We start from the raw sequence: 19,270 nt of genomic DNA, 5'->3' as shown, positions 1-19,270 counted from the left end.
CAAATCCTGGTACTCATTTGCTTACTTAAAGGGAAATAATTTGATTTTCATTTCGTTTGTATTCTACAGGAACAGTTCACTATCATTTAGTAACTAATGGATCGAAGGAAAAAGAATAAATCTATTTCTAAAGTATAGTATCTCTTTTTGTCAAATTTAATAATCTGTAGTCTATAGTGAAAGAATACTCTACGAACTTAACTGCCAACAAATTGTTAAACTATCTTAGCAGGGTGACTGTTCAGATAAAGAAGACCTATTCTTTGAAAATTTGTTCTTAAGGAAAGAAATGCTGGTCCTATTGAATTTTGGAAACCAAGATAAGGAAGTGTCAGTTCCATGACCTTGACTGTCACTCCTTTGCCATTTCAGACAATCGACAGGGACTGTGCTTTGCAGAGGTGTTGCAGACCATGTGCCAGATGGCATCCAGCAGCCGCAATCTTGTCACAAAGTCAGAATGCTGCTGCGATGGCGGGCGAGGCTGGGGCCACCAGTGTGAGCTCTGTCCACTGCCTGGAACTGCGCACTACAAGAAGATATGTCCTCATGGCCCAGGCTACACCACTGATGGAAGAGGTGTGGAGTTAAGGAAGTTCATGCATGCACCTGTTTTCAACACAGGGAATTTTGTTAATTTAGAGTTATTTGAAGGAAAAGTGAAAAATTGATACAATTAAAACAATAGCTAAGATATTTATATTTTGATATTTATATTTGACATGTATTTCCGTGTCTGTGTGTGTAGAGAGGGAGGAAGAGAATTTCCACAGTAATGCTTTAGAGATTTTAAAAAATGTAATCTTCCTATCAAACCTAAGAGGTAGAATTGATTATTCTAAAAAGGTAAACCACAAAGCTAAGGTAATAATAATAAGTAGTTTTTCCAATATCACACCATTTTTAAGGGATGGACCCAGAAATGGAATACATCAGTCTGACCCCAACGGCCATACTTGTAACTGCAGTTGCTGTATTTGAATATTGCTTATTTGAGTGTAGACAGGGATTCATTCTGTTTGCAACATCTTTACGAGCTAGCAAGTCTCATAATTGATTAGCAGTTTCCTTTTTTAATACAATCAACTGATATATAGCAGAATCTCTGTAAGTTGACCCCACGATGGAGGTTGACAAGCTGGTCAACGTACAGAGGTGGTCAACATAAGGAACTAGGCCTCCTGTACTGAACAGAACATGTGATGCATGTCCAGCCTGTGAAAATCAGGTCAACTTAAGGAGCTGGGCAATATGGGGAGGTGGTCAACTATGGAGGTTTTACTGTATTAATGTCCTAAAAAGTACCATTTTCTTCCATGACTGTACAGATTCCCAACCTTGTGCATGACTACTTCGCTAGCAAAAACTTTTCTTCCAAGTCTAATGCAAATGTGAATTTGAGGTCAATCACATAAGAAATGATTACAAATCCCAAATTACTTGGGCTTCAAAGAGGTAGCTCTCTAGTGCCCCGCCCCAAATAATTCATACTTACATGTCAAAATGAGTAGTTTTAAACAGGGCTTTCAACATAGCCTTCCTTTGTTTATCCCTTCCTATCACTTCAGATCATTTTTCTGTCCCTTCCATGTCACTGTATACCTTGAAAGATGAAAAGCTATTCCAGAACCATTATGAATGTTTGCTGTTAGCAATCTCAATTCCTCAATTTCTCTTCATTTTGAATCAGTTTTACCCTCACATATATGTTAACTTGTATTTGTTTTGCTTCTCTTGGTCCACAGATATTGATGAATGTAAGGTAATGCCAAACCTCTGTACCAATGGTCAGTGCATCAATACCATGGGCTCGTTCCGGTGCTTCTGCAAGGTTGGCTACACTACAGACATCAGTGGCACCGCTTGTGTAGGTGAGGCTGGGCACCTCTGTGTCTGGGGATTGTCAACTGCTGTTTCCCAGGCATCAGTTACTGTCAGTAGAGTCTCCTTCTCCTGGAATTCTGGAATGTGCATTGTATTAAAATGATGCCATTCCCTGGATTAACAAGCTGTGGTATATGTATACCATGGAATACTATTCAGCCATTAAAAAAAATGGAGACTTTACATCCTTCGTATTAACCTGGATGGAAGTGGAAGACATTATTCTTAGTAAAGCATCACAAGAATGGAGAAGCATGAATCCTATGTACTCAATTTTGATATGAGGACAATTAATGACAATTAATTGAGGGGGGGAAAGCAGAAAGAGGGACGGAGGGAGGGGGTGGGGCCTTGGTGTGTGTCACACTTTATGGGGGCAAGACATGATTGCAAGAGGGACTTTACCTAACAATTGCAATCAGTGTAACCTGGCTTATTATACCCTCAATGAATCCCCAACAATAAAAAAAATAATAATAAAATTGCAGCAAAAAAAAAGATGCTATTCCCCAAAAAACAAACAAACAAAAAATGATTCCATCCTCTCAGCAATGTGGCTCTTAATAACACAGCATTTGCCCTTTGTTCAATAATAGGGATTGCAGAATCATTCTCCATATCAATAAAGCCTGTTCAATCAGGGAAAGATAAAAATTATAAAAATGTACTTCTAACATTTTACATTTTAATTTAAAAGTGTTATGTGTGCACACATTTTGATCATTCTTTTCTGAAGAGAAAGGGTTTTTATTGTGAACTTGGGAGTGTGTGTCTATAAAAAGCATGTTTGGCTTGTTTCTCATTGCTATTTCTTACCTAAATATATTAATTAGGCATCATCTAAAATGTCCAGTTGCAGAGCAGTCTGAGTACAGAATCCCTCTACAATTTTATAATTTCTTTGTCTTATTTATTTTATTATTGTCTCACCCATATCATTTTCTGACAGGTGGAAGGGAGGGGAATTGGCAAAGAATTCAACTTAGTCTCCATTAAAGAAAAAAAAAATCCTTTCCCCTTCACCTTTCATCAGCATAGTCCATCAAATTACCTATTTCAGTTTACAAGTGCACCTGTCATTAAAAAGTTAAGAAAGACCAGACTGGGTGGCACCTGTGGCTCAAAGGGGTAGGGCGCTGGCCCCATATGCCAGAGGTGGTGGGTTCAAACCCAGCCCTGGCCAAAAACTGCAAAAAAAAAAAAAAAAAAGAAAGGAAAGAAAGACCAGACTGATTGTCCGTAGCATTCAGTCCGCTTGGTGGGAGGAGAAGGGCCTGGAGTAACAGAGGGTCTGCCCCCAGAAGTCTGCTTTCTTTCGTTGCTGTCTGTAAGGGTGTGGGCAGCGTGTTCACATGTCACGAGGAGGAATGCTGTGTACTGGGGCTGTACCTCCCCAGCCAAAACTAAAAACGGAGAGGTTACTGGAACCTGGAAGGAGAAAGCTGTGTTTTGCTGAGAGGGCCGCCTTGAGAGGAACTGTGACCTCAGATCCAGTGACTCAGCCAGGATGAGTTTTTCTGTAGTGAGGACATGGAGGAAATAAGGGCCACACAGAAGACAGAGGGTGAGGATCTGTGGGGATCAGCCTTCTAAACCTGAGAGCTGGGTGGACGGAAGTGAGGACTGGATCTGAAAGCACCAGTGGGGAGCAAGCTTCCCAGCACAATCTGTGATCTCACAAGACGCTCAGGGGACAAGAGAATTCAAGAGAGCTTCTGCCATACGCATATGTCGGAAAAAAAAAAAAGTCTCACTTTTAAGTTTATGATCTTAGGTTTGTAAACTAAAGTGTATTAACCTAAAGTATTTAGCAGGGTTTTTTTTCAATGCAGTCGTCCAGACGTAAGCATATTTATTCACGATCCATACATAGATGGGTCTGCAAAGTAAACCAGTATGTTACTTTAGAGAAAACCGTTCCGTGCGGTCTTTCTCTCTGGCTGTCTTCCCTTGTAAGTTGAAGAGGAAAAACAAAAAGAATGAAGCAAGAACGTGGAGGGAGGAAAGAGGCCGGTGGTTTCTTTTAACTGGGGGTTTGTTCTTCGGTCGCTTTTGCTTAGACCTTGACGAATGTTCCCAGTCCCCGAAACCATGCAACTTCATCTGCAAGAACAGCGAGGGCAGTTACCAGTGCTCCTGCCCCAGGGGATACGTCCTGCAAGAGGATGGAAAGACCTGCAAAGGTGAGAGGGCGTGGCTGCCTGTCATTACCACCGTCGTCTCTCTTCCTTCTCATACCGACTGTAGATGATCCAGACTTAGCCCAGGTGTCTCACCTCCATAAAAAATGCATCTTCCCAGCGGCCATCCCGTCACCCAGAGAAAATTCTACCACCAGGCCCATCCTAGGAAGCAGAGAGAATTAAACCCAAGTTACAGCAGTTTCCTTCTTATAGCAAACCACATCGATGTTTAAAAATAAAACACAATTGAAACCAAAATTTTAGTGGGAGTTTGCAAGATGTAAACAAATCACTAAAATAAGATTTTTGTCTATCTGAGATTTCTGTAGGCCATCATTACTACACATTTACTGTGGGAAAGTGAAAATGTAAATGTTTTCCTTAATTAGTATTAAACTTCTTTTTCAAGTGAAATTAGATCACTCAAATAACCGTAAGATTATACTCATACTTGATTCTGTAATAAATCTCATCAGAATGAAATCAATAGATCAAGTAAATTTTTAAAACATTGAGATTATTCTCAATAAAAAGAGATTAGATTTCTAAGACATATCAAAAATGAATGTGAAGTAGCAAGTGCTGCTATTACCTTAGGCCTGTGTGGTCCCTCAGTGTGGGTCAATCTAATGTGGTGTGTAGCTTATAAATGGGTACAGCTCAAGTGCTTTGTGAGGTGTGCAGTAAGGGATTAGCCTTGTCCACATCTTATGTGGTAAATTTATTTTATGTATATTTTTCCCAATTAAGTCTCAATCTAGCCGAAATCAAATTTGGGGTTTTCTGTTAGTGGGGTCCAAGTATCGATACTGTGTATGGTTGGAATTACGGATGCTGTGTTTTGTTGCCTCTCTTATGAATGGTGGTGTTTATACATGTTTTTTTGCATGTGGAGGATCTGAGTTGATGTTTCTGTTAGAATCTTCATCAGCTTCCAGATTCTTTTTTTGTTTGTTTTTTTTTTTTTTTTTTGCAGTTTTTTGGCTGGGGCTGGGCTTGAACCCACCACCTCCAGTATATGGGGCCAGCGCCCTACTCCTTGAGCCACAGTCGCCACCCTCTGTTTTATTTTTATTCCTCCTTCACGGGGAACCCGTGACCAACTGCGCGTTATATGGTATTAAAAGCCAGAATGACAACCGCCAGACATTAGCTTTGAGAACACTCCTGGAAACGGCTGTGATTTGGCTGTTCCCTTTCTTATTTTAAGAAGATTGTGTTTTGTGCCACCTTAACCATCCCATCATAGAAGCCCATGGTATTCACTCCACTTAACTATGTGAAAAGAAATTGCTCTCCATGTCCACAAACTCCCAGGAAAAATCTAGACAAAACGTTCTCAGTGGAACCTGTGCATGTCCCGTGACCCCCGGAGAAAGGATGCACAGCCAGCTGATTGTGCCCTGATTGTCACTGGCCTCTCTTTACTTCCAGATCTCGATGAATGTCAAACCAAGCAGCACAACTGCCAGTTCCTCTGTGCCAACACTCTGGGGGGGTTCACCTGTAAATGCCCACCCGGCTTCACACAGCACCACACTGCTTGTATTGGTAAGAGAAATTTACAAATGGGGGATTCTGCAAGCTTTCTGTAAATCCATAAAGATTGTATTTAAAATGATATGTAGACTGATGTCCCAGTACTTAACTATTTTTTTTTTGAGTTCTAAGTATTTATTATGGCTGTGTAATATAATTTGCTTATTTGTAACTTTATAATTTAATTTTTAATAATGGCTGTTTAGCAACCCACTTCCAAAAATGCCTGAAATTTTGACAATCGGCTTTTTACACCACTGGAAAAGTCTAAGTAACCTGCACAGTCACAGGAGTCCACAGGTCAACCTCCCAGGCCTAGGGCCATTTTGCCTTCACTGTCAAGGCCTACTATAAGTCAACACAATGTAACACCAAGTTAGTCCCTGTGGAGAATCAACTTTGAATATTTGCAATCCCAGAGGTAGTACTTAAATTTACAACCAATGCCTCATAATTAGTCTAAACAAGTTGCTAACAGGATTTCTTTCTGTAAGAACAGTACCCAGAGGAAAAAAAGCCTGTATAGCCAAGCACCTGGATGGTAGCCATCCTCCAAAGCAGTAGTTTGTGTCACATTGTAGGATAAATGTGACTGTGGTGTTCAGATAAAATATGATGAAAGGCTCCCTGTAACTAACAAACAATCTGGGTTGTTCTTATTTTATGAGACACATGTTTAGAGACTTCAGCCTGTATTATCTTAAGTTATGCCTTCAGTCACCTTTAAAATATGTTCTAATTTCAAACCTCTTGAAATACACTTTTTCCTACCATGCCTGCCTGTAGTATGACGGTGAACTCTACCATCAATTTCCCTAAAATGTTGTTTTCACATCAGGAAACTCAGGCTTTCATGCTGTGCTTTCTGCTTCATGTGAAATTTAGATCATGTGATAATTGGCAAGTTTGACATTCCCCTTCTCGTCACTTTCCTAGACAACAACGAATGTGGATCTCAGCCTTCACTGTGTGGGGCAAAGGGAATCTGTCAAAACACCCCGGGAAGCTTCAGCTGCGAATGCCAAAGAGGTTTCTCTCTTGATGCCACTGGACTGAACTGTGAAGGTGAGATGGTTTGCTCAAAAATTCTTAATCTAATAATAGTAAACAGTGTGTGTGTGTGTGTGTGTTTAAAGTTAAACACTTTTAAGACACTGAGAAACAGAGATAATCTCAATAAAGAAAAAGGTATTTAACAAAATAGGACCCAGTGATTGATTTTTGTCTATAAATCTTATAATCATGTGGAGGGCAGGTAAACTTTAATGGGATGAAACAAATTTCAGTGATTATGAATTAACTTTTAAAATAACTGAACAATTTGATTCATCTGAAAAAGAATTGAATTGAAGAAGAATTCTGTGCCAAATGTGGTTTACAGTAGTGTACAAACATACCATAAACATTGACATGTTGGACATTTGTCCCGGGATAATTAAATATGTAAAAGTTGAGTGTAAAAAGATAGGCTATTATCAGAGGCAGTCAGAGAAACGTACTGATCTGTTGGGAAGAGCTGATGACTCCTTTTGTTTTATGTGGGCTCCGAGGCCCTCTTCACTCTCTTCCCTGCAGGAGACATTTCCTAGAAAGCCTTTTCTGCAGTAGGTATTTCCTATAAAGTCTAAGGAAACATTTAAAAATAAAAATATGACTACAGTCAGTAACAAATTATACAGTTCTTCTATATTTGCATCGCAAATGCTGGAGTATGATAAGGTAAATAAATGTATTGGGACTGGTATCTGTTACAAAATACCCATTGAGTATGAGACCATATATAGCCCCTTTATATTCTTGCACAGTACATTCTCTTTACAATGGATGTATTTACGGATGTTCATTACCCTTTTAAAATTAACTATTCTTAGAAATATTACGTATGATTTTGAATTGCAGAAACATTTTCAAAGTATTTCATTTGGTCTCTGGAAGAATCATAGGGCTTTTATATGTATCTCGTTTTCAGCAAAGAAAAATTGAATGTTAAAAATTTCAGTTTTAGTATTTTACATGTGAAGTCATTGAGATATTAAAACTATTGTGGACCCACAGCTGCTTGCCACATGTGAGTTCGGCTCGTGACTATCAGCATAAGATACCGTTTATTAATTATCCATGTAAATTTGTTACACACACATCAGACATGCCAGTTTTATTTTACTCTTTATTGGGTAGATTTCAAAGCCTCAGTTGTCATTCCAGAGAAGTGTGCATATATAAACAAAAAAAAATTATTCCATATGTATACTAATACTACATCTTGTCTAAAAATAATGTATTGAAATCCTTAAAAGGGAGCTGCATTTAGTTAATCTTAAAATGGTAACGAAAATTTTTGTATCTCCGTAGGGCTTGCATCTTCCTGAAAGTGATGATTACACCCCAGTCACTTTTGAATCTAATGGAATATGTAATGCAGATATACAAATATATACATATACACACCACTTACCACATAAATCATACCACATGCACCTTTATCAGCCCAAAATGCACATTTGTGGCTGCCATGGTTGATTTACTGAAATTAAGATGTTACTTAGCATCGATGTGCCACCGTCTGGTGGACATCAGAAGAATGAGATGGTCTCTCCTCTCAGAACTATTCTTGCACCACCACTAATAACTATGGGACTCAGAAAAGCCACAGCCTCTCTGCGTGCCCCATCTTGTTTGTTGGTTCCCACGACAATAGTTACCCGAGGTTGTGTGTGGAATGCGTTTAAGAACAGTAGAAGAAAGGTGATGTGAAGATTTTGCTGGCATTGTTTTTGCAGATGTCGATGAGTGTGATGGAAACCACAGGTGCCAACATGGCTGCCAGAACATCCTGGGCGGCTACAGATGTGGCTGCCCTCAGGGTTACATTCAGCACTACCAGTGGAATCAGTGTGTCGGTGAGCCCTTTCCCTTCATAACACCTGCTTTGAATGGAATGAACCAATGACAAGGGTTGCGGTTTCACCGTAGCCTTTGAATCCTAGAACTTAAAAGCCAGTCCTTAAGACTGACGTATGAGGATTCACTTTCCTACTTTCTGTACGTGTGTAGGTTTGAAAATAACCATACTGCAAGTGTTGTTTTGAAGTACTTAAAAGGTGAATCAACTAGAGATTTCATCATCTTTAATTTCCGCTAGATGTACTTATTTCTGGAGACGGTGTCAAGGATTATCATCTTCATTTGCGAAGGTCTGCCGCTTTTTTATCAGTGATTTGATGTCTTCCAAGTTTGAGTTAGCGTATTACCCATCCATTCCCCTCACACACATTGAAAGGAATTCAGATCCGCTTAAGGAGGGCAGTCTGTCTCTGCTCTCATGCCACTTAGATTAAATGAAGTATGTGGAGTATTGTAAGATGGGAAAAGTACCTCGTTACAGCAGATATTGTTGACTGCTCCAGACAGAAGTATTTGTAACATAAAATATGTGGGCGGTCAGCTCTGTTCCTTTCATTGAAAATACTCATGGAAATTCTCCTTTTAAGGACTGATTGATCAAAGAGAACATTATTCTCAACTTGAACAGCAGGCTGACTTACTGAGCATATGCCTGATTTCTTGGCTACATTTGAATGCCCTTCACAGAGCCACCGTTGAACACATTTTGACATTAGATGCTGCATAGCTGAGCAGTAGAGGGGAACGGTGGTTCTGCAGAGAAACGACAGGATGCCTTCTGCTCCTCTGCAGCGCCTTAAACAGCACCACACATTGTTCAGATACTGTACAGTTGTGATTAAATAAATTAATCTGATTTTATCCGTTGCAGTCTTCTTAAAAGAAATTTCTGATGACGGCTTAGTGAATTGAGAAAAAATGATCAAGATAAATTTAGTTTAGAGACAGATGCAAAAATACACGCATGGGGAAATGAAGAAACCAATAACTGATCAAGAAGTTAGGGGAAAGTTTTAGAGCATTATCAAAATGATCGATTAGCCTGTCAATCAAAATAATTCCATAATTTAGTTCAGTTTTTTTTTTTCTCTTGACAGAAAAGAAAATGTTGCAAAACTTGTTATGCCCTGATTTATTGATTTCCTAACAGGCAAAGTATGGGCACAGGCTTCAGAATACAGGGAATAGTGGTGTTTTTTAAGATAGCTATTAAAGGGCGGCGCCTGTGGCTCAGTGAGTAGGGCACTGGCCCAATACCAAGGGTGGTGGGTTCAAACCCGGCCCCAGCCAAACTGCAACAAAAAAATAGCTGGGTGTTGTGGCGGGCACCTGTGGTCCCAGCTACTCGGGAGGCTGAGGCAAGAGAATTGCTTAAGCCCAAGAGTTGGTGGCTGCTGTGAGCTGTGATGCCACAGCACTCTAGTGAGAGTGATAAAGTGAGACTCTATCTCTACCAAAAAAAAAAATAGCTATTAAAATAATGTAAAACACTTTATTGTGTTGACGTACTTATAAAATATAAGGCCCACCATTTTATTAAGTACGTACTGTGGACTCTTCTTGGTTAATTCCACGGAACTTAAGGAACAAGAATGATTCTCTAATATTTGACATTATGTCAGCTTAAATAGAACTTTTTTGTTTTTAAAGAGAACATAAGTAGAACAGGAACATATATGGAGTATTAACTCAATTAAGCTTTCTGAAATTTCTGTCTATAAATATCTAGGGCAAAAGCCACTGCCAGCTGTACAGGCTTTTACTAAGCTTGGAGGCTCTTGTTTGGCGCGGTCTGACTTAATCAAGATGGTGTGGCACATCCCGATATCCCTCTAGGAGATCCTTGAGGTGGGCGCTTTGGAAAGGCAGTCACCCCAGAGCAGCTGGCATGGGAGTCCAGCCGCATGTGTGCACGCCTTCCACGCGGGAGAGACTCTGAGCAGAGGAGCAAATGGTTTAAAGATGATTCCAAGACTAAAAATAGATGAGCAGATACCCCCCATTATAGTTATTAATTTGTGAGCTTGTTCTTCCAGAATGGAAACCTCAAGAAGACACAGGAGGAATTTATTTTAAAAGAATCTAAATTTCACTGTATAGGATTGAGGAATCCAGCTGTTCTTTAATAAAAGAGCTGAACTTCTTGCCTTGAATCTACATAACACAGTTGGCATTTTAGCTCAATTGTGTGGCAGAAATAGAGTGAAACAACCCATCAGGAAGCAATAAAGGCAACAAGAGAGAGAAAGAGCAAGAATTAAGACAAAATGCGAATTAAAAAGCCACAGACATTATTTGTCACTATTTATTTGACAAATGAAGATTTGTTTAAATCTTCATTCAGACAGATTTAAATAGAATTGTACACCTACAATGTTAACACTATCCCCAATTTAGGAAAAATAAAAGTTCTCGAAAAGTGATAATATTGAGAAAAGCTTTCCATACAAATTAATACTTTAAAAAGTTTCCAGTTACCGCACAGAATTATAACATTCTGGGGCATAGATTGGACATTCTCAACTATTTCCAAACATTATAATTCTTCAAAATTGAAAATATGTCAATATTGGTAACAATGACAGAGGAAGAAAAATCATATCTTAATATATGAAGGCTATGTTATGTAATGTTAGTAACTAGCAGTTGCTTTTATAGTCTTTTCAGAATAATTCAAACATAGCTTAATCAGGCTTGGGTCAGTTCAAAGTGTGGCTCACACAAGAACATATTTGTCTAAGTCTTTAAGTTTAACCGTGATATACATTCTTTGCATATAAGTATGAGGTATATCATGATACTGCCAAAGATATTCACATTTTTAAATATTCTTGTAAGTGGTATGTTCAAATGTAGTTTATTCAAATAACAGGCTTTACCTGGTGATTTTTATGCCCAGAACAATGTCTGATACCTTACTCTCAGCAGAATCATTTCATTAAATTATAAGCTAACTTAGATTCCCTCTTAGGGGAGAAAATCCTACATCTGAGTGTCAGCAGAGGAGCCTTTGCAGCAGAAACCCAAGGCTTTTGTATGTAGAAGTAAAATAGCAATTATATTTACATCGTATGGAGCCAAGATACTGAGAATTTATCTACTGTCACTTTCTTCCCTTGTAATAAAGGCTAAGAATTTCCGTGCACTAGATAGTCACAGCATATTTTATATTCAATGATTAAGGAATCTACATGTAGTGATCTCACTGAATTCTGAAACTATAATCATGGCACAAACATGGACATAATAACATTTACCCTTCCAACAGCCTCTATCGTGTACTTAATGAAGTCTAATTTCCTGTCTGAAAGGCCTCTTCCCTGAGACTGTGTCTGCATCTTCCAAATCTCACTGAGCTACTACAGATCGCTCACTTCCCGCCCTGGCTGTCGTATCCCCTACTTGCAAATGGGCCTGTTTCCCCACATGGGCTGAAATATAGACTTGTCATATATCAGGTAAACAGACGCTCTGTGCTTCCATATGGAGTCACAGGAATTGAAAGAATTCCACGGAACAGATGTGAGATGCGCCCAGGGGGAAATTTAGATTATATAAAGCCCAGCGGAGTCAAGCCACATGCCGAGTGTATCAGCCAGACAGTTAACAACAAAATTATAATCTCCAAAATTAAAAGCATGATCAGGCTTTAAATTTGTAAAAATGATGATAGCAAGTGAAAATACGGCCCCCAGTTATCCTGATCTCAGCAGGTTCGGTATAAGGCTAATCATTGAACGAGGGAAAGCAGCGTATCAGCTGATGACTAGACAGGAACCCATCTTGTAAGGCACAGTCTGCACCAGAGAGTCGCAGTGGTCGGGACTGTGGATCCCGTGGACAAGTGTTCATTGCCATTGTTTTCATTTAGGGTTTTAAGATTTTTTTTTATATACTCCCCCATCGTCTACGATGAAGGTTAGGGGAATTGCTGGGGGAATGGATACAAACCCAGGTAGAGATGTAGTTTTTTCTTAATTTGAAATATAATCCACATACATAAAATTCACCCTTCCAAGGGTGCACAGTTAAATGGTTTTTAGCATATTCTCCCAAGGTTGTGCAACCATCAAAACTCCAGTTTCAGAACTTTCTCATCACCTCAAAAGGAAACTCTACACCCAGTCATTTCCCATTTCCCATTTCCCCAGACCCCCAACTTCTGGCAACTCATTTACTTTCTGTCTCTCTGGGTTTGCCTGAGACACGGGCTTTTGAAGTAACCTTCTGTTAAGAGGATAGAGGAGTTATTCATTAGGCAAACTGCAGATATCTATCCCCAAGGGCCGCCACCATTTCCAGAAACACAGTACCAGACAGAATATAAAAGGGCAAAGTAAGGGGTTTTAGAAGCCATAATTGAGGGAATTGTTTTTAGCTCATATGCTTTGCAAATCAGCCATCAGAGTTAAAAAAAAAAAAAAAAAAAGTAATACAATTGTAGAGTTATTTCTCCCATAATATCATAAGTGCTTTGAGACCACAGCTCTCCTGCGCGGGATTGCTGCTGCCCCTTCCCTGGTAAGAGGGTCTCGCTTTGTCTTCTAGATGAAAATGAGTGCTCCAATCCCAATGCCTGTGGCTCAGCCTCCTGCTACAACACGCTGGGGAGTTACAAGTGCGCCTGCCCCTCGGGCTTCTCCTTCGACCAGTTCTCCAGTGCCTGCCATGACGTGAACGAGTGCTCCTCCTCCAAGAACCCCTGCAATTATGGCTGCTCCAACACAGAAGGGGGCTACCTCTGCGGCTGCCCGCCCGGGTACTACAGAGTGGGACAGGGGTAAGGTGGCTGTCACACTCCTGTACATGGAACACATGGCCCACCAGGGCTGCCTCTCCTCCCTCAGGGAATTCAGGCCACCTGCCCTTGCAGGGAGGGGTCCTGATCAGAGGTTTCTGGGTATGCCAGTAAGCACGAGAAGTCACAGGGCCTGTGCTTACTTCCTTGGTAGAGATCATAAAACTTGAACTATAACTATAGTTATAGCCAAGTGATATAACTATCACTTTTGCCCCTCATGATGGCCTGATTTGGTAGGATCAGCCCCAAGACCAGAGATAAGCAGATATTTAAAAATATAGCTCCAGCACAATGGCTCATGCCTATAATCCTAGCACTCTGGGAAGCCTAGGAGGGAAGATTACTTGAGCTCAGGAGTTTAAGACCAGCCTGAGCAAGAGTGAGACCCCCATCTCTACTGAAAATAAAAAACTAGCTGGGCATGGTCGTGGGCACCTGTAGTCCCAGATACTCCGGAGGCTGTGGCAGGAGAGGATCTCTTGAGCCCAAGAATTCGAGCAGATTGCTGTGATCTTTGCTGCAATGGCTCTCTACCCAGGGCAGTAGTAAGACTCTGTCTCAAAATAAATAATAAATAAATATATATGTATATATATATTTATATAGATATAGCTCATGTGTTGCCATAGATATCTGAGCTGTGAGGTGGAAATGGTCCAGCTGCAGATTCTTTTGTAAATTCTGGCAGGTCCTGGCACAGCAGTCCCTGAGGAAGGAGTGTGTCCCTCTCTTTGCTCATCTGGCTTTTATACTGCAGCGAGAGGACGGGGCCTGGCTGGTGTGGCACCTCTCAGCAGCTCAGCCTCGGCCTGTCCCCGGGAGGCTGGCTTCCCTCCAACCAGCGCTGCCTTCTCTAGTCCTATGGGCTGTGGCTGAGGGACTGGCCACTCTCATCCTTCTACCGAGCAGTGGTGCTCAGTACTTCAGAAGAAGGGACTTTATACATCGGTCAGCTCTCCTTCCTCAGAAGGAGCAGTGCACAGGGTGGGGCTAAAAGCATGGACCAGTCTGCCCAACACTGGTTTATAATAATACTTAAAACAAAGCCTTGGTCTAGACAAGGGTCAGTTAGAGCCAATGCAGTGACTGTTTCCTAACCAAAATACTAGTTCAGAAATCTGAATTACTAAATTAGGGAGTTTTGTTGCCAGCAGCAAGCACAGGCTTCAGGCTTATGAAACAATGGCACCTCTCTTAGCACTCTCTTTGGAAATCCATACCCTGCTTTTACCTTCTTGAGTTAAATACATCCAGTGCTTCTCTCTAATTAGGATTGAAAACTGAGGAAGCCCAGGGCTTATACCATTAGAAGAATTTTGCTGTTTCAAAATAAGGAGAAATCTCATGTACTGAGTATAGAAGGGGAAAATTACAGGGAATATCAAGTTTTTGTTGATGAGCTTAGAGTTTGTTGGTTTCGTATTCTGACATGTCTTAGCTCTACCACTGGAAAACTATGGTCAAAGTTAATGATAAAGTCTAACACGTTACTTCTTACAAATAGCCACTGTGTCTCAGGAATGGGATTCAACAAGGGGCAGTACCTGTCACTGGATACAGAGGTGGATGAGGACAACGCTTTGTCCCCTGAAGCATGCTATGAGTGCAAAATAAACGGCTACTCTAAGAAAGACAGCAGGCAGAAGAGAAGTGTTCACGAACCTCAACCCACTGCTGTGAGTAAATCTCACTTTGTTTTGCCACAAAATATCATCCATATGGCATTGTGTGGAGTGAAGTTAACCCTATCTTGAATTTTAATGGGTAAATAAATGCACCCCAAAAGGCAAAGGCAGGGAAATTAAAATGAGTTGTGAGTTACTAGCCCAAAACCCAAAGACTGGGGGGGGGGGGAGACCAAGCTTCAGATTATTTTCTTTTGCTTCAGTTTTCAGTTGATGCCAGAGGGTAAAAGATGTCCATCTAAGAAGTAATTATTTTGAAATGATTCCCAAAAATGCAATTACTTTGAATTTGTCCAATTCCATTTTATACACGTTTAGTGCATGAGGCTGATTTTAATTTTCAGCCAAGTAGGTCTTATATTCTGAGACTTTTCGTATGATAGTTATTCCTGGCATGGAAATTTTTGTCTTCAAATAACTTGTATTTTATAAGGAACTGAAGATCTGAATTGCTTGCCCTGGTGTTTCCTTTCCCTGATGACATTTCGGCAGCCTGGTTAAAGGGGCGGGCCACAGACTGCCTGGCTTTAAATATAATTCCATGGACCTCCCCACTTTACTTAACTTCCCTCAACCTCAATTTTTCCATCTGTAAAATGGGAATAAAAACACTTCTAAAGATGGATGGGAAGGTTACTTGAGTAGAAACATGTGAATGCCTGGAACAGGGCTTGGTATGTATAGTAGAACATCCATAGTTGACCACTTCCCTACAATGATCGCCTCTTTATGAGTGCACCCTATTTTCAAAGACCGGATGTGCACCACATAAGGCCTAGTTTGAACTACTATGTTGACCACTAGTGGATGTTGACCAGTTTATTAAACCCCTTGGGTGGTCAAGGTCAATTACAGAGGTTCTACTGTACAGCCCACCTGTTCAGTGCATGTCACTGATTAATATCACACACCTGAAGTTTTCCTTCTCTACACAACCAGAATTCTCTAGCCAAGAAGTTTATGATTCTATTTTATGATAATAAGCCAGTGTTGTTGGGGCAGCACCTGTGGCACAGTGAATAGGGTGCCGGCCCCATATACCAAGGGTGGCGGGATCGAACCCAGCCCCGGCCAAACTGCAACAAAACAAAAAAAAACAAAAAAAAAAGAAAGAAAGAAAAGATGCTCTTGTGATATTGACTGATTCAATAAATAAATTAATAAACATTAAAAAAAAATAAGCCAGTGTTACATTAACCTTAAGTAGACTATGTGCTCGATTGATGTTTGACAGTTATAAGTTGAAAACTACAAATCCAAAAATTCTGCTTATGAAACCTTCCCATTGTGGCACTTGGGGCATAATTGTTCCTCAACCCTGAGGGGAACTCTGGGGCCACTATAGCCGGGTTCTTACTGAACAGGTGCCCTATCAAAGAATTATGAACTCTAGCCTGTCTTATGTAAATATCATTTGTACACCTCCCAGTTCTCTGAGCAAGTCAGACTTGGTTTATCTGGCCCTTGCCACACTGGATTTTACCAATGCTGCTTCAAACTGGAGCCCAGAGAACTCTACAAATCATTGGTCTGCGTAGCATCAGGGGCTCCCAGTAAAACTCACTCAGCATCCATGGGCCTCAGCAATCAAAGCTGAGGCTTCAGAATGGAGATTCTTCTCTGCACAGGCCCTGCTGTAGGACAACAGAACAACTAATTTTGACTTAAAAAATTACAATCATTTCTTTAATTTTCTGTTTAAAAATTATTAATAAATGTGATATCCTATAAACTCATCCAAAAAAAAATCTTGAAACACGAACACTCTGTAGGCTCAGTCCTGTAACTTTAATTACCTTGTTAAGGCTGAGTGAGAAGTCATAAAGATTTACAGGACGTTCTCCATGGAATTGACCTTTCCTCCCAGCTGACAGAAATTTACAATAGCCTCTTTCACAGCCACTACTCCTAAGGAGAACGCAGAAAGAGGGAGAGGGGTACAACCTGTCCTTGTGACGATAGTCCTTTCTCTAGTCCTTGGCTGGTGCTGGGGCAGCTTATGGCAGATCATTTCCTGCTCTTTCCCTAGGTTGAACAGATCAGCCTAGAGAGCGTCGACATGGACAGCCCCGTCAACATGAAATTCAACCTCTCTGGCCTTGGCTCTAAGGAGCACATCCTGGAACTGAGGCCCGCCATCGAGCCACTCAACAACCACATCCGGTACATCATCTCCCAAGGGAACGATGACGGTGTCTTCCGCCTCCACCAAAGGAACGGCCTCAGCTACTTGCACACAGCCAAGAAGAAGCTCATGCCCGGCACATACACACTGGAAATCACCAGCATCCCTCTCTACAAAAAGAAGGAGCTTCAGAAACTGGAAGAGAGCAACGAGGATGACTACCTCCTAGGGGAACTCGGGGAGGCTCTCAGGATGAGGCTGCAGATCCAGCTCTATTGACCCTTCACAGACTCAGGTTCCAGGCTCAAATCTCAGCCCAGCCAGCCTTCCAATGAATTTGAAAAGTCCCTGACTAATTTTAAAGAGGAAAAAAAAAAAAAGACTTTTGTTTTTTTTCCTCCCTGTCTCAGACTTTAAATGTTGACCCTCACAGGGAGGGATAATTTAGACTGGTGTGGCCAAAGATTTGAGTACAAAGGCAACCGTGGTTACTGTAATTTTTTTTTATATAACTTCATTTTAAAATATATTAAAAAAAACTTAAATGTTCAAGAGATCAGCATATGGCACTAAATGCACAAAAAATAATGTGAGCTTTTTTTTTTTTCCTGTTAGCAGTCTGTAACACTTTGGGTATTTTGCTATAGTTGCTAATTAAAAAAAATATAGATGTTTATTTATTTTTAATGCAGTAATATATGGAGAAATGAACAAACTATGTAAACAAAAAGGGAAACTCACTTGTTTTTCTTTAGATTTATAAATTTGAGCTATTTCTTTTAGTGGTGCTTTTAAAGAAAAAAAATTTCAGCAGATTCAAGAGATGTTTCCTTTGGTTTTCTGCCAGTCACCCAACTGGTACACACCTGATTATTTTAAAGAGAGCCTCACAGAGCTGAATGGGCAGTGTAATAACGTAAAAGACATGAATGTCCTGAGATCCTTTAGAAAGGAGATCAAAGCCAGAGCAGCTCGTGGTGACCACATTTCACATCACCAGACACATCCAGGCAATGGAAGATGAAGCACAAACCACTGTAGCAAAATACCTTGACTGCTTGTGAGACCGTTAGCGTTGCAGGCCAAACCGTACTGTATTTCCTTCTCCTAACCTCAAGGAACCATGTGTGCTACCCGCAACACCTCATTCTTACCCAGGGGGCGCTGCATACTTGTGGTGCTGTAGGCAGCTGAAGAACCGCCATTCCTTTGCAAAGGAGCACCTGGCGTTCTGTGTGTTTGGTGCTGTCTTAGATCAATGGTGCATTTACTATGTTCAAGCTATTTCGGGATTGCCATATGTGCAAACAAATCATGCCATGCAGCCAAGGAATATATGTTGTCGTTGTTGTTTTTTTAAATCCATTTTTTTTTTTTTTAGAATTGTCATTAATACTGTAGTTATACACCATATGCCTTGTTTTATCATAGCCTATTGTGTATGAAAGACGTTTGTACAATGAATTGATGTTTAGTTTGCTTTTAGTCATTTAAAAAGATAATGTTCCAGGACGTGCTAATTAAGAGTATGTATCCGTGTTCCCAATCTCAAGAACCTGTCTGTCCCTGGACCAGCGACCAAACCTCCTATGTGAAATGGCCAAAGCACACGCAGATTGCCGGTCGTTCCTCTCACACCTGTGCTGACCAAAGAGATTAGTAACCAGTTATATCCAGCGTTTGGGGGTTTTGTTTGTTTTGTTTTTTTAATAAGTAAAAACAAAAAAAAAAGGAAAAAAGAAAGAGTGTAAATTTGTAATCAAGTGTTTGTGAGGAAAAAGCTTATGGTTTGGGGTTCTATTTGTTTTTGTAGGTCCGGGTATCAAATATGACACTTTTCTTGCAATAAAGCTTATTTTGGGGTAGTCTTCTGACTGAGAGTTTTATGGGACTGCAACCCCCGTTGTATTTGTGGGAGGGGCTGGGGGCTTTGCTTATAAGGAGCTGCATTAAAGCAACCAACGGACAGCCAGGTGCACTCACAGAGAAATAAAGGAGTGTTGTGCAATCTGTGAAACATGCAAAAGCACTCCACTGATGCTTAGAATGGGAAGTAAATTAAAATTGAAAAACACAAGGCCATTAGTGGTTCACTTCTGCATAGATTCTAAGGTTCCTGGGACCTGTCTCCCCAGAGACTGCACAGAAT

The 19,270-nt window shown here is 40.5% G+C and overlaps 1 protein-coding gene across 1 annotated transcript in view; it reads left to right on the top strand.

Annotated features, from left to right (window-relative positions):
* FBN2 (fibrillin 2) overlaps window positions 1–18,986 on the top strand; it is a 267,961-nt gene extending 248,975 nt beyond the window's left edge. The window contains exons 57-65 of the mRNA XM_053567017.1: window positions 373–579; window positions 1,746–1,871; window positions 3,945–4,067; window positions 5,502–5,618; window positions 6,543–6,671; window positions 8,387–8,506; window positions 13,059–13,290; window positions 14,816–14,987; window positions 17,026–18,986. Of these exons, the coding sequence (XP_053422992.1) occupies window positions 373–579; window positions 1,746–1,871; window positions 3,945–4,067; window positions 5,502–5,618; window positions 6,543–6,671; window positions 8,387–8,506; window positions 13,059–13,290; window positions 14,816–14,987; window positions 17,026–17,400 (1,601 nt within the window). The 3' untranslated portion in view covers window positions 17,401–18,986. The remainder of the gene's footprint in view (window positions 1–372; window positions 580–1,745; window positions 1,872–3,944; window positions 4,068–5,501; window positions 5,619–6,542; window positions 6,672–8,386; window positions 8,507–13,058; window positions 13,291–14,815; window positions 14,988–17,025) is intronic.
* The last annotated feature ends 284 nt before the right edge of the window (window positions 18,987–19,270 follow it).

Source organism: Nycticebus coucang, chromosome 17 (assembly GCF_027406575.1).
Source record: "Nycticebus coucang isolate mNycCou1 chromosome 17, mNycCou1.pri, whole genome shotgun sequence".
Lineage (NCBI taxonomy): Eukaryota > Metazoa > Chordata > Mammalia > Primates > Lorisidae > Nycticebus > Nycticebus coucang.
The sequence above is the reverse complement of the archived record's forward strand: the minus strand, read 5'-3'. Positions and strand labels throughout refer to the sequence as shown.